The 16,433-nt window shown below is 35.6% G+C and overlaps 1 protein-coding gene across 1 annotated transcript in view; it reads left to right on the top strand.

Moving 5' to 3' along the window:
* Positions 1-7,987: 7,987 nt before the first annotated feature.
* Positions 7,988-16,433, top strand: part of LOC128021063 (relaxin receptor 2-like) — a 38,580-nt gene continuing 30,134 nt past the window's right edge. The window contains exons 1-2 of the mRNA XM_052607960.1: positions 7,988-8,352; positions 15,120-15,263. Coding sequence (XP_052463920.1) covers positions 8,265-8,352; positions 15,120-15,263 — 232 coding nt within the window. The 5' untranslated portion in view covers positions 7,988-8,264. The remainder of the gene's footprint in view (positions 8,353-15,119; positions 15,264-16,433) is intronic.

Below are 16,433 nucleotides of genomic sequence, written 5' to 3'. Positions count from 1 at the left end.
GGAGTGTGAGTTAACGATGACAGAATTTTGATTCTGGAAGTTAACTAATCCTTTAAAGGTCAGGATGGACCTGATTGATGATGCTAAACCACACCAGTTCTGTGAAGCAGGCCCTAATGCTTAGGCTAATGCACTTCATTAGGACATTATAAATGCTGTGTAATGAGGTGCTATGAAAAGGTTCAGGATTGAAGTGAAATTCACATTAGGAGTCTTTAATGGAAATTTTTATCGAGTTGGACAGCTAAAGAGCTATCAATGCAGTACACTGTGTTCACCAGACCTGACTGCACCAATGACAATTGATAAAAACTATTCAAGTTTGATGGCAGTTAAATCCTGACTGATTGTTTCTGAAAAACAATCTGTTTTCTGTTTTTGTTACAAAGGTCAAAGTTTGAATGTTTAGTGCATAAAACAATAGCACACACACACACACACACACACACACACACACACACACACACACACACACACACACACACACGTGTATATATAAATATATATATATATATATATATATATATATATATATATATATATACTGTACTGTGCCCGCCATGAATATATGTACTCTTGGTAAATATGAGCAAAGGTGTCTGTGAAAATAAATTTGCATTGTTTATCTTTTTGATCTTACATACAAAAAACTCACAAAAGGATATAATTTCTTTCAAGTAAAACAATTGAAAGTGGATGGAAACTCACATTATAAAAAAAGAAAATTCTCCTGTGTATGTTGGTCACAATTATTGGCACCCCTAGTAAAATATTTCAGAATTTCCGGAGCATGAAAGTTTAGGAGCATGAAATTGTCCATTCATGACTTCCTTTCTCACAGGATTATAAATATGAGTAAAACAAAGGCCAAATTCCCTTAATAATCCATCACAAGGAGTAAAACCAAAGAATATAGCTCTGATGGGCAGAACAAGATTGTTAATCTTCACAAAATAGAAAGCGGCTGTAGAAAATAGCTAAAGCATTGAAAATCTCAATTTTTGCACCATTAGGGCAACAATTAAGAAGTTCCAATCAACTAAAGACGTTCTGCCCGGAAGAGGAGGTGTGTCCTAAAGTGCGATGAGGAACAGAGCTTGAGTGGCCAATGACTCTACAAGGATCACAGCGGGAGAACTGCATATATTAGTTGAGTCTTGGGGAAAGAAAACCTAAAAAATCTAAATCCTCCTTGCTCATCCAAAAACAAATTCCATCATATTCAGTTGTCAGACTCAACTGGATCTTCAAACAGGATTGGCTTCTATGGGCAGACATAAAAAAACAAACAAAAAAGGGCTTTTTGGCAGCAAACCCACCAGATGGGTTTGGTGCAAACAGGGATAAAAAGTACTCTATGCCCACGTGAACTAGATATGATAACAGCCATATTTACCAAGGGTGCCAATATTAATGGAAGGCACTGTGTGTGTGTTTATATATATATATATATATATATATATATATATATATATATATATATATATATATATATATATATATATATATATATATATATATATATATATATGTGTGTGTGTGTAGCCTCTGTTAGCAATTTATATATATATATATATAAAAATAAACCACAAGAAAATGAGGTACTTTTATTTTTTATTGACATGGGAAAAAATGACAGTTACTAGCTGAATAAATAATAAATAACCAACACTGATCATGAAAACAATACATATGAAGACCAAGTTCCAGTAAACATCTTCACAATCATATGATGCCTTTACAGCCATCATTATGTGTTTATTTAGAGGGGCAGTTTCTTTCTGCAGATGATGAGGTTGTGGTATGTGAGTCTATTTGTTTGAGAAAAGCAATTGTATTTTTTGAAGGCCTAAAGTAGTACAAGCATTTTTTTTATAATTTAAAACACTAATACTATGGATCATTTAGATATTTTAAGAATGAAATCATGAGAATTTGTTGAAAGTTTGTGCAGTTGGATGGTTAAGCTCCTGAAAATCAATAATGAAGTGGCTTTGACAGTTTCAGATTTGAAAAAGAGGTGAATATGAACCCTAAACTCTAACACAAAGAACAATTTTTACTACTTTTGTTACTAGTTTTATGCAGTAGCCTATAGAGAGAACTTCAACAGTCACCAGCATCGTAAATCTTGTTAAGTTTTTTTTTTTTGTGTACTTTTATAATACTTTAATTTGTATTATATTGCATTTATCGGAAAACTACTTTACGCTGATTTGAGGGTGTTTCTAATACAGCGTCTGTGGAAGTGACACTACACTGAATGTAGTTCTCTCTTCTAACTGCCATTATCAATCTATTTTTTTCCTGTTTTTGAAAGTTGTGTAAACAGTACAGTGGCGTTTTTGCTATTTGAACAAATGGGAATGCAGAAACCTGGAAATGTGAAAAAGGTCTATTGCATGTGTTGAATTACATAAAGTCATAATACCCTTCGGTGTTATGTGTCTAATATCAAAAGAAAAAAAATATTTTGTCAGCATTTTGCTGAGGTGATTTAGATTAACTGTGCTTCTTCTGCACAACCTTGAGCAGATGCAGGATTCCATGCATAAATGCTTGAGAAAGCAGTGACGTAACCAAAGGCGCTTCAGCTTTATTGATGGTTCAGGGGAGTGAGGTCTTGTTCAAGTAGCTAAAAGAAGGACAGACAAATAGACACATTAAAAAAAGAAAAAAAAGGCCTTTATCCTGTGCCAAATAAGTAGACTACTTTGCCACTCCCTGAATGAGTCTCAGTGATTGAATTGTAAGAAAAAATGATGAGGACATTGAAGATCTCGATGAAGATGTTTATTGCAGCATAGCAGTGACAAAGTACATGTTGTACCTTGGGTTCAGCCGGAGTCGGAACGGACCCCGAAAAATCTCTGCTCAAACAATTTATACTGTATTACATTAATCTTCCTGCTAGACATGTAACTGAGGTTTTGTCTTAGAAATACATTGCAGAAAACAGTAAAAGTTATAGCTTTCAGTTCCCACATCGTTGGATTTTTTTCAGGTGTTAATAACCAATGATTAATAAATAATTCATGTCATTTAATAACCATTAATTAATAATTAAGCTCTTTGTAGGGAAGGAGCATATTCTAAATCACATCTCGGAGTGGAAGCTGGGTCAGGGAAGACTATAATTTCTTACCGATTTCTTGACTTCGCTATAGAGGACACACTGTCTCAGTTTAAATAGTAAAGGATATTGTCAACCTCTAAATATTTAGCTTTTCTTGATGAATTCTGCATTCATGCTCAGTTTCCCGCAGTGCATGTTATAAAAACAGGTTGTGCTATAGTTGTCACATTGAGGCTTTCTTAATCTTAACTATTGAACTACAGATCTTTTTATCCTTTGAAAGAACATTTTGTAACCTTGAAAGAGGAAGCAGTGAGTAAAGCAAATATTTTTTTAGTTTTACTGATACCTTGCAGAGACAAAAATGTTAATTTATACATTACATTATATTTATATTACAAAAAAAGATTTTGTTTTAGACTCTCCGTCTCAGCCATATGATGTGTATTTATTTATTTATTTTTTAATACAAAGATTATTTACCTTGGGTGGAATTATCTGTGTGTTGACAAAAGCTTAAAGGTTGACTTGCAAGGTCTTTCTTGCAGGCATTCTCTGTAAAGATTCAACATTAGGGTTATTCTGAGAGGACGAAGCTAGCAAAAGTCCCCCAGTCATAGAGCTTCCTCATTTGATAGTCTTGAGTAGCGACAGGCGATGGACTTCCGAGACAACAACCTTCTGCTGTTTTCTGAGGCTGGCTGCCAGATAATAAGTGGTATGGGATACAGCTTGGATGAGCAAAGCCTTTTAATTTCAGTTGGGACAACCACATTTCAACAAACAATTCTGCCAGATCTGCGATATGCAAGATTGAGAATGACTCTGTCAGAGCATGAATCCCTAAGCAATGAACAATTTCTACTTAAGTTCAATGAAAAGACGGAAAGGGGGAAATTGTCCTCTTTTGCACACAATGGGAGATCCATAGAACAATGCTGCATGTCTCACTCAGTCTCATCCAAACTTTCTTTCACATTTTTTTTTCCGCTGCTAGATCATGAATAACATTTATTTGTGAACGCACATGGTGATAAACCATTACAGATGCCACGGTCCAATCCCCCGTGAATGTAAATTTGGTTCTTTTCAGTTTATATGCTAATAAGTGTAACAGAGGAGCTGAGGTGACTTCAATTTCTGTGGTTTCGTTCTTCTTTCATATTCAGGGTTAAAAGAAGAGATAAAGATCCATTTAAATGTTTGCTGAAAGTTTAGGCTGAAAAACTACCAGAATAAAAAGTATTTATTAGTATTTATATTTTCTGAATGATAAGAATTTATTCATCTTCTCCACTTAATCAGGATATTTTTGTGGACATATACAGTACTTTAAGGTGGCATAAGCAACAACTTAACAACTTGCATAATTGGTTAAGCTAGAAGTTAATTTATTTGACTTGGGAAGAACTAACATTAAAAACTATATATCAAACACACACACACACACACACACACACACGTGTTTCAAGCTTTACATTAGAAAATGGTTGTGATGGGTGGGGTATCACCTTGTTTTGTGATTCTTTACTTTTGAGGTTCTGAACAAAGCACAAAAAACTGAACTGAATACTTGGTAAATCCTATTTTATTGTGTCATATTTTATGACATACTGTATGCATCGCAGCATTTCTAAGCTAATTGGAAACACATTAAATAGTTCAAAACCCATCAGTATGAACTGTAGTAGATTGTAAAGTTATGTTAAAAGCCATGTTGAAGTCATATGGTGCATCATATGAAAAGTGAAGTCTAATAATCCCATTTACTAATTCTGTCAAAAGCTTAGATATAATTAAAGTTTCAGTTTCAGTTATGCCAGTTTTTGATTTAATCACCTAAAATCCATGTTACTAATCGCTCTTTTATATCAAAAAGCACACGGACTATTCATTCATGATAAAGGAACATTGGCTTGCAGGCAATCGTGTTATCTGATTTATGCTCCAAAGTGCAGGGGATCAATTTGTTGACCTTTTGTTGGCTTTGTAACCCCAGTGTGCATTAATTAATTCCTGCAAAGGCAAAAATCATCCAGTGTGACTAGATGGCTTGTTTAACCACAGCTTCCCTTCTCCAACATGTAAAAATAAACGAAGAGTAAATCCTGACTACAAACCACTCAATTACTATTTCAATTGTCGTTGTGAGACCTCTAATTAAAAATGTGTAAAATCTAATGTAACTCAGTGGTTTTTACTGTGATGGAATGTTTGTGACCAGTTTGGACTGGATTCAGTGGGGTATTTCTTTTGTTTTGTTTTTGCTACATATTAAAACAAAGGATAACATTAAATAAAGTGATACATGCAAAATCTTTCTGAAGGAGTTTTTTTTTTTTTGGCATGTACCATAGTCAAATGGAAACTGGTCCTCGCTGTCTGAAGCTCAATAGAGACCCTGCAGGTTCTCTTTCATGTAGCATGCATTATTCCACACATATTGAAAATAAAATGTATCACTGACCTATATAAAGATATATGCTGATAAGGATTGGCTTGATCTCTAAATGGGTATAAGAAGAATTACTGCATCATAATGCAAAAGAAAAAACTAAAAAACCTCACTTTAGAGAAACATGTTGCAAAAGTTAATTTCGTTAATAATCGTTTAGTCTTGTTTTCCGTTAAATGTATTATTATTATTATTATTATTATTATTATTATTATTATTATTATTATTATACACAAAATAAAATAATGATGTCACAAGTTTTACCTATTATGATGCCACGAACCTAGAATTCCTGATGAGGTTAGAGAACACCTGACAAGAGATCAGAGACAATTTCTTCATCCAGAATCACTCCAGACCCTTTAGATTCCCAGCTCATTGTCGGTTCTTCTCCTCTTCAGTTCACTCCTCTCATTTTCTATAGGGTTCAGGTCAGAGGACTGGAATGGCTCTAGCAGAGGCTTGGTTTTGTGCTCAGTGACCCATTTCTATGTTTTTTTTTAGGTTTGGGTTTGGGTTATTGTACGGTTGGAAGATTCAAACATGGCCCATTATAAGATTTCTAACAGAGTCAGCTACTTACTGATTTTTTACCTGTTTGTATTTAATAGAATCCATGATGCCATGTATCTAAACAAGATGTCCAGGACCTCCAGCAGAAATATAGGCCCACAACATCAAAAATACAGCAGTATATTTCATTGTACATACAGTGGGGATCGAAAGTTCGGGCACCCCTTGCAGAATCTGTGAAAATATGAGTAATTTTCAAAAAATAAGAGAGATCATACTAAATGCATGCTATTTTTTATTTAGTACTGTCCTGAGTAAGATATTGTACATAAAATATTTTAACATTTATTCCACAAGACAAAAAAAAAATGCTGAAATTATTAAAATAACCCCACTCAAAAGTTTGGGAACCCTTGGTTCTTAGTACTGTGTTCTGTCACCTGATGATCTTAGACTCTCTTTCTGTTTTGTGATGGTTGTGCATGAGTCCCTTGTTTGTTCTGAACAGTTAAACTGGGCAGCAGTCTTCAGAGAAATCTTTAAGGTCCTGCAGATTCTTCAGTTTTCCAGCATCTTTGCATATTTGAACCCTTTCCAGCAGTGACTGTATGGTTTTGAGATACACCTTATCCCACTGAGGACATTTGAGGGACTAAAACACAACTATTTAAAAAGATTCAAACATTCACTGATGCTCCAGAAGGAAACAAGATGCATTAAGAGCTGGGGGTGAAAACTTTGAAGTTCCAGTCATGTCTGATAAATGAATATGCTTTAGTTTGTTTTTGGATGAGCTATATAGGATAATTTTTCTTGAAACCCTCCCAAACAACATGTGTAGGTTCTGTTTTCTGACCCGAGACTCAACTATTTTCTGCAATTCTCCAGCTGTGATCCTTGGAGTCTTTAGCCACTCAAAATCTCCTTCTCACCATGCATTAGGACGATATAGACACATGTCCTCTTCCAGGCAGATTCGTAACATTTGACGTAACGTTGATTGGAAATTCTTAATTATCGCCCTGAAGGTGGAAATGGGAATTTTCACTGCTCTAGCTTTTTTCTTAAAGCCACTTCACCAATTTGTGAAGCTCAATTATCTTTTGCGGCACATCAGAATTATATTCTTTGGTTTTTCTCATTTTGATGGCTGATTAAGGGAATTTGGGCTTTGTTTTCCCACCTCTTTATATTTCTGTGAAACAGGAAGCAATGGCTGGATAATTTCATGTTTATAATCAAGCTGGAGTGCTCAGAATTGTGAATATGAATTTCTAGGGGTGCCAATAATTGTGTCCAACGAGTATTTGAGGAAAACCTTTATTTCATAATGATATTTCCCCCCAATTTTAAATTCTTATTATCCAATGAAAGGATACATTTTTGTGATTTTTCTAAATAAAAAATCAAAAGGATTAACAATGCAGATGAATTTTCACAGCCTTCTTTGATCATATTTACAAAGGGTGCAGATTTTTTGGCTATGACTGTATAGGGGAGACCAGGTATGGCTATAAAATGGGGAGAGCTTTAATAAAAAATAATTTTATTATTATTTAGGTAAGAATGTTTTTTTCATTATTATTATTAATCATCAGCATAATTTTGAGGCAGGGGGCAAAAAAAAAGCTTAATACCATAAAATTTATCACAAAAAACCTCTTAACTGATTGACATGACTGACGGTAAAAATATATTTTTTATTATTGCAGGGATTCTGGTAGGCTAATGCCTCTTTCTCCCCAAATTAATCTATAAAGATATTCATATTTTAATGTAATAAAAAAACTACTTAAAATGATACTTTAATCCCAACAACATTTTTATTTTGTTGAAACCTAATTCCTTTTTACTCATTTTCGGCTGATTTTCTGCGGATGGGGTGTCTCCTAAAACCCATGCTCTCATTACTGATCACATAAACATGAATACACGTTCTCACGAAAGTGTAAAATGAAAACAACGACCCTCTAGCTTTTCTACGTACGTTACAACCCCCACGAAGCGTCAGTGACGAAGTTCTCAATGGGTAATGTCGAGCTCAGTCCCAGCAGAAGGGGAGAGAGCTGGAGTTCATCACGCTTCTCGGTCCGCTGCAGGTGACAGAGACTGACCGAGCGAGCGGTGCTCCACCGTTCATCTTAAACAAAGCGACAAGCGCGCGATTTGGGAATAGTCTGGGTTGGTCATGCTTATGGAGGATCGCTGTGAGGCTTCACAATGAAAACCTTCAAATATCCTTCAAACGCTCTCCTGGAATTAACCGTCATCTTTCTTTTCATTCAGAACTCCAGGATGGAGACCGAAGGTAAGATCTTTGCTGGCACTTAATTAACGGTTTCGTTTGTGAAATGTGAAATTAAAGCGGCGATCTTTCACACAGAATTTCTCTCATTTTCCTACAAACTTTTTACTCATTCATCCCTCAGATCGGCCGACCTCTTAATGTGGACTTCTTAATGTTCATTGTGTTAATACAGCCTGATTTAATCGAAGTTGGATTTATGTATGAATCTAATTAATAAGGAATGAAATCGATATATATATATATATATATATATATATATATATATATATATATATATATATATATATATATATATATATACGTATATATATATGTATGTATATATGTATATATATGTATATATATATATACATATATATATATATATATATATATATATATATATATATATATACATATAAACAGTTAAAGGTTGTATTAGCCTGAGAAGAAAACACTCGTTTCAGACTTCTGAGGAACTTTTGACCCTTCTCGCAGTACACTCTGTTCTTTGGCATGACAATGTTTTACTTGTTTAACTTCACGCGTTCTTTGACTTTCATCAGATAAAACTAAATGTGGCACAGTGAGGGGTGGTGGCTTTATCTATGCGCACCTACACACTTTTGGTTTGGTCACAGGTTGATTTACAGGTTGATAGCACTCAGGTGCTTCCACACTTCGTCTCACAGCCAGTGCGCACTGCGCTTCATGGCACAGGATGGCAATCAGACACTACCTGTTTTGAGAGTCAGATTGTAATCAACCCAGAAGTAAATAAATATAAACAGTGGACATCAGAGTGTGTAGGCTATTTAATGTGGACATGTGAAGAGTTGATAAAAAGCAAAGGGGCCAGTGCTCGCAGAGATGTGTGTTAATGTAGTTTCAGTTTTATATAGCCTAAATTACACTTATTTTCAGTCTTGGTAACTTTATTTATTTGTTTAGTCTAGAATATATTACATTGAGTTGTAATATTTGAATTAGGCTAAATGTGTGATTTCCATTTCATTTCCATCTAGTTCAATAAATTCTTTCGTTTTATTTAAGAAGATTTGATTTTCATCTGTTAGGATGGTATGATTTGTCGAATCCCATTTCTGCTGTTATTATATCCTCATGTTCTTTTGAAATGTACTTATCTGTCTTAATGCTTGCATCTTTTACTTAATGAAAGCCATTTATTATTGAATTTGTATCCCTCCAAAATGTCATAAAATATGCAAAGGGATTTCAGGAATGTTACTGTTATTCAATATAGCCTAATATTGTGTTTGGAGAAGGGGGACGATTGACTGGAGTCAAATACTACAGTGAAACTTTGCATTTGAAAATTAAGTGCATTTTTCCATCTTTTAATAATTAATACAAACAAACAGATAGATATGTGAACTAGAATATTTTTTTATCTATGTCTTCAAACACCCCACTAGAATTAAATAAGTGACGGGCTGTTAGAAAGAGGTGAAAGAAGGTGGCACAGACAAATAATGCGTGGTTTCCATGGTGCAGAGGGATCTTTAATCAAAGGTTTTATTCAGAAAAAGACTATGCCATTCCAAAGCAGTATAAGAATCACATAGTAGATGCCTTGTTTTATTTCACAAGAATGAAAATTATGCTGTAATAGATGCAGTTTATATAATGAGCTTTTTTTAATGCATCAAAAGCAAAATGAATTTCAGGGTGAATTATTCGTAAAACGTCTCACACTCTAAATTGTCACATGCAATTTAGTTGAGCAATTTGCAAATGGATTTATGAATGATTTAAAAGAAATTCAAGATCATTATTGTACCTTGTTGTCAGTCATTTGGCATAGAACATAGAAAATACTTTTTAAAAAAAATCCAGTGTAAATTTTGACAGTACGCTAATGCAATGCATTGCACATCAGACCTTTGTGACCTTATTAAAATTTGTGTTAAATTAAATATGGCATCTACCCTGACCAAGGTAATTTGGTTCTCTGGTGATCAAAAGCCTTCTTTATGATAATTTACATGTGCTTTGGATCAGCAAATTTGTTTCTTCTTTAAGTGACAGTTCTAAAATATCTTTGATTAACTTTTATACGAAGAAGATAGAAATGACTTCTATTGCATCAGACATTTAAAAACTTTCTTTGGATCTTATGTGAACTGTTATTGTAAAGAGAGTCATGTTTTTGTTCCATTGCCTTGGATTTTAAGTACCTTTGCTCAAAGGCAAAATATTTTTTTCCCAAACGTGTCCAGGATTTGTTCTGTCAATCAGGGAACACTCTGATTATAGCTAACACACTTTGATATCAGCATCTGACCAGACTTAAGTTTTGACTGATTCCTCTTTAAGAGCAGAGAAACCAATTTATGGAAGCATCTGCATTTAATTTCCATTTTTCTCTCTTTCTCAGCTAAAAGGAATGATGGGTTCACTGGGGTTTGTCTGACACTGCATTTCATAAGGCCAGTTTCGTAGACCTGGGATGTTTACAGCAGATTGACTGCAAATTAAGAAATATAGGAGTCTCTTTATTTGGCAAATTAAAAAAAATATAGGAGTCTCTTTATTTGGTTGTTCATCATGTACATGAAGACAAGACTCAGTTATGACTCTGGTTGGAGGTAGGCTATACATTGCTCTTGGCCGACTATTAACAGATTTAAAGTGTTATGTGGCCCTCATTTAATTTGTATTGAGATTATTTGAGACAGAAGTGTTCATTTCACTGTGACAAGCCTTAACAAATGAGCAACTGCAACCATGTGCAGGAACCCAGGCTCAATGATGGCACCTGTGCGGTGTTATGGCACTGCCGAGTACAGTTATCACTGTATTACACCTCATATGTCCCATGTACCTCTTTCCTCCAAATTTCTGGTATATGTTTTTTCCCCCTAGGCTTTGAATTAATTCTTTTGCTTTGGATTTAAGGCACACAGTATGCATTTTGACTTTTATAGCTAAACATAAACATAAATAAAAAGTGGATAAAGATGTAGGAAATTGTATTAGTACTGGTTAGACAGTTTCTTCTATCGTTATCCAATACGATTGCCTGGCAACATTGCTTTAGAAAGCCTGCTACCATTGTCATGAGCCACTTTGCAGATATTAGTGTCAAATTTGCATCCCTATGTCTCATGTGAGCCCTCCATAAAGCCTCAAACTTCAGTTGTGTGAAAGTCAAACGTAAACACAGATCTAAAACATTTGCACTGTTTTAAAAAGCTCTGCATTGCCATTTGTTTCACTTGAGTTCTTTATCTGTGTCAGGTTGTTATGTATGTGCTCTGTTTTTTTGGGGGGGGGGTGGGGGTCTATGCTTCTTTTAAATTAGTTGCTGTATAGCAATATACAATAGAATTATTTGGTATAATTTTCCAATTAAAAATGTCTGTAGATACTGCAGATATTGATGAAAAAATATGTTAGATAATACCGCCCTCCCAATATTTTAAGTATAAAACTCACTAAAATGTTTCACACTGTGTGATGTGAAAAAATACGAGGGGCTGTACTGTACTGTGAATAAATCACTGTTCTTATCCACTGTGCCATTTATTTTTTATCACCATATGTGATATTTTCTCACATACATCTGCACATCTCTCAGCATTAGAAAGTGTCAAAGTAGTAGAGGTCATGCATATTTCATTACCAAAATGATAAACAGTTATATACAGTAACCAGCAAAATTTATTATTAACTGGTCTGAGTACATAAAATGTATTAATATAAAAAAAAAAAGAGCTGTGTCGAATAGGAAGTATTCAGCCCCCTCTTATCCAGATATGTCTCATTCTCCAGAGTGACATAAAATATGCCTCTGGGTTTTATAGTACAAATGATAGAATTTCCAGACTAAGAATATGTCTTTTTTTCCTTGTGGCTTTAAAAAGGCTCCTGCAATAAAGATCCATGCTACAAACTCCAGCAGATGAAATGTGTCGGAAACATGAAGTCTTCCCCTGTGGATTCTTCTGGATCTCACACCTTTTAAAGATTTATTGTTCCCTTGATTTGAAGGACCAGACTTTCTTATGCTTGATCTCAATTACCTTGTGGTGCTCACAAATGAAAAATGAATTATGTTGGGTTGGAATTACTCAATTTTACATTATGTTCTTTCAATAGACTTGGGGTTCTCTTGAAGATAGAAAGTCATGTAGCACTAACTAAGTATAGCATGGCAACACCTTTTCTGCTGATGATCAGAATGACCTGATAGAAAGTCCAATCTTTTACTTGTTTGGAGACAAAATGCATGTTTTCTGTGCTGATTGCAGATTTCTGATTAATCTCACATCACTTTAATGTAGCGGTGTAATTATCACCTGCTCCAGTTCGGTTTAAGATTAGAGTCAAAGTCTGTTTCCATAAGACTTTAATAAGACGGTTAAATTGAAGTGGCGTTTTGCCACTTCATCACTTTAGTAATGTGCACTGCATGCTGCACGAATGCCAGTTAGCCAGCCAGTTGGATGTCCTCATTTAATATTTATGATCTGGAGTTGGTCTCTTAAAATTAATTTGCAATCATTATCCTGATTAGCGTTGGTCTGAAAATGAGCTAGTTTGTTTGAACATGTCACTCTGAGTGCTGATCTACCCTGATGGATATCATCCCACATATGAATTTCATGGAATATTGGCCACAGAAGGGCAAAACTAGCTTTTTGAAGTAACAGACTTAAAGTTGTATCTCAGCTGCATCCACAGCAATCATATATGAATACCGTAACTGCAAACATTTTTGTTTCCCTTTTTCTGGGTGAATTATACATATCTAGTAGAAGTGCATGTATTTTTTTTTTATTATTGGAAGCCAAAAATAGATTTAAATGAAGAAAAAAAAATGACTCTGCTAAAAATAGGAATGAAAAATAAACAAAAGACAAGATTATTTTTCAATCGTGACTGGATGTGATATCTATCTTGTTCTGTGTTTTGCATTCAGTCCAGCTCCCGGAGACTTACCATCCTGCAGATTTCCACTCCAAGCCCAATCAAGCACACCTAAACAAGCTAATCAAGTTGTTCAGGGTTAGCTGATAATTACAGGCAGGTGTGTTGGAGCATGTATGGAACATTTTTTGTGGTGTAGTAGCGCTCCAGCAGAAGGGTTGGAGATCCCTGCCCTATTTGATCAGCACTTAATTTTTTCATCTACCTCTATTTTTATGCTGTGCACACTTTAACATTTGGTTTTCTGTGACATTTTGGCAATAAATCGTGCTTGTCAGCTTTTTAAACTTGTCAGCTGCTGTTATGTAAATGTGCAGCTGGGTGACAGATGAGGTTGAAATTGCACAAATGACTTGCGATAGTCTAGTTAGCGTCATCATTTTTAAGCATATGCATTCTTAAATTTATTGCTTTCTTGGAGTTTCCTGTATAATTTTCAAGTAGTGTTGGAAATTGTCTTGGAGGAAAATATATTGTAAATATATTGGCACAGTTGAACATTTTGGCTGGGCAAATGATAAGGCTGGCAGACAGAAATGTTACAATTGAGCCAATACTAAAATATTGTTCCCTGCAGAGTTGTTTTTCATTACCAGGACTCTGGTACCCATGACATAAGCCTAATGTTCCTGGTTTTAAGTTGCATAATGATAACATGAAGGTGTTTATGTGCTTGAAGCTTATATATCTTATTACTTAATGTGTAAAAGCCAAATTATACAAATGATTACAAATGATTAAATTGGAAAAACAAAATCCAGATGGGAACTGTAAACTTCTGCTTAAAGGAAAGAACCCAGGTAGTTTTTTTTGGAGTGGATAAAGCTGCATTGTTTACCTTCTTTGCTATATTTTTTCAATATGTTTAATAAAAATGAAAATAAAATCTCCTATCCGTAAACTGTATGGAATAGACCTCATATTTTAATTATATAACAGTTAGTCTTATACAGAAGCTGTATACACTACAAGCTACACTTTACACGACAGGCTGTAATTAGCACTTGTTGTTGGATGCACCAATAATGCACAACATATTTGTTCCAAGCTGCATATAGTCTGACAGTCATGTCATTCACTAGCTCCCTAGCTCCCAATGTGACATACAGACAATGTGACAAATAGTCCATAAACAGAGCTGCGTATTTCTTGAATATAAGGCTGTCAGAAACAAGGCCACGTTTCATTGTGATGAAGCTATGTGTTGGGAGAGCCACCAACCCACACAATTTCTCAGGCATCCACTTTGCGATGAGTGTTAGCGAGAGCCGATAAAAAAAACAACACAAATTAGAGAATTTATTATGCAAAATGAAGCGGTTACCAATTATTTTTTTTTATTTTACATCGAAAGAGCGGAACATTTCACTGGCCTCTCTTTGTCATGTCAAATAGAAAGAAGAAGAATTGCCTGCTGTAGGGAGCCCCGTCTTAATAGACGTCACATTTTCCGATTACAAAATATAGCATTGTTGTCACATGCTGTGTTTGACCTCTTTTCGTGTCATTGGATATACTGTATTAATCTAGAGCCATAAACATACATGGCTGGGGTGATAAAATAAAAATGCTTATCAACTTTCCAAAAGGCAGGATAATTTATTCCCATATCTTTTATTCCCATCAAAGGTCAAATTCTGTATTTTAGTGCACATTCGTCTGTGCTTTCCATCTAACACTGCTGGAGGGCTTCCAGTCATCTACTTTGCCCTGATGGAAGCATAAAGTACCATGGTGATTTAAAGTGCTTTTTACCGATATCCTTTTTGTACTTGGAGATGTTATAATTTTTCCTTCTCTTCCTTCTCCTGCCCGCTTCTCATTGTCACCAGCAGCATCCATGATGGCTAGCAGGGCATTGACAGAAGGTTGCCCTCTAGGTCAGTTCCCTTGTGGAAACCTGAGTGTGTGTTTGCCCCAGGTCCTTCAGTGTAATGGTCACAGGGACTGCAAGAACGGAGCGGATGAAGAACACTGCGGTGAGGCCATTGCACTTTGCGGATTGCTGCATGAAATGTATTAGAGGCACTTGTTCTCAATTCTAAAGCTATTCAGTCATTTAAAATAGGCAGTGAATTTTTAGTCCAGACTTAATAAAGTCAAAATTTTATGTCAACGATGATTATGATACAACTTTGAAATACACTCACCTAAAGGATTATTAGGAACACCTGTTCAGTTTCTCATTAATGCAATTATCTAATCAACCAATCACATGGCAGTTGCTTCAATGCATTTAGGGGTGTGGTCCTGGTCAAGACAATCTTTTGAACTCCAAACTGAATATCAGAATGGGAAAGAAAGGTGATTTAAGCAATTTTGAGCATGGCATGGTTGTTGGTTCCAGACGGGCCGGTCTGAGTATTTCACAATCTGCTCAGTTACTGGGATTTTCACACACAACCATTTCTAGGGTTTTCAAAGAATGGTGTGAAAAGGGAAAAACATCCAGTATGCAGCAGTCCTGTGAGCGAAAATGGCTTGTTGATGCTAGAGCTCAGAGGAGAATGGGCCGACTGATTCAAGCTGATAGAAGAGCAACTTTGACTGAAATAACCATTCATTACAACCGAGGTATGCAGCAAAGCATTTCTGAAGCCACAACACACACAACCTTGAGGTGGATGGGCTACAACAGCGGAAGACCCCACCGGGTACCACTCATCTCCACTGCAAATAGGAAAAAGAGGCTACAGTTTGCACAAGCTCACCAAAATTGGACAGTTGAAGACTGGAGAAATGTTGCCTGGTCTGATGAGTCGCGATTTCTGTTGAGACATCCAGATGGTAGAGTCAGAATTTGGCGTAAACAGAATGAGAACATGGATCCATCATGCCTTGTTACCACTGTGCAGGCTGGTGGTGGTGGTTTAATGGTGTGGGCGATGTTTTCTTGGCACACTTTAGGCCCCTTAGAGCCAATTGGGCATCGTTTGAATGCCACGGCCTACCTGAGCATTGTTTCTGACCATGTCCATCCCTTTATGACCACCGTGTACCCATCCTCTGATGGCTACTTCCAGCAGGATAATGCACCATGTGTCACAAAGCTCGAATAATTTCTATTTGGTTTCTTGAACATGACAATGAGTTCACTGTACTAAAATGGCCCCCACAGTCTCCAGATCTCAACCCAATAGAGCATCTTT

The sequence above is a fragment of the Carassius gibelio genome, chromosome A10 (assembly GCF_023724105.1).
Source record: "Carassius gibelio isolate Cgi1373 ecotype wild population from Czech Republic chromosome A10, carGib1.2-hapl.c, whole genome shotgun sequence".
Classification (NCBI taxonomy): Eukaryota; Metazoa; Chordata; class Actinopteri; order Cypriniformes; family Cyprinidae; genus Carassius; species Carassius gibelio.
Note: the sequence above shows the minus strand (reverse complement) of the source record. Positions and strands in the feature narration are given on the sequence as shown.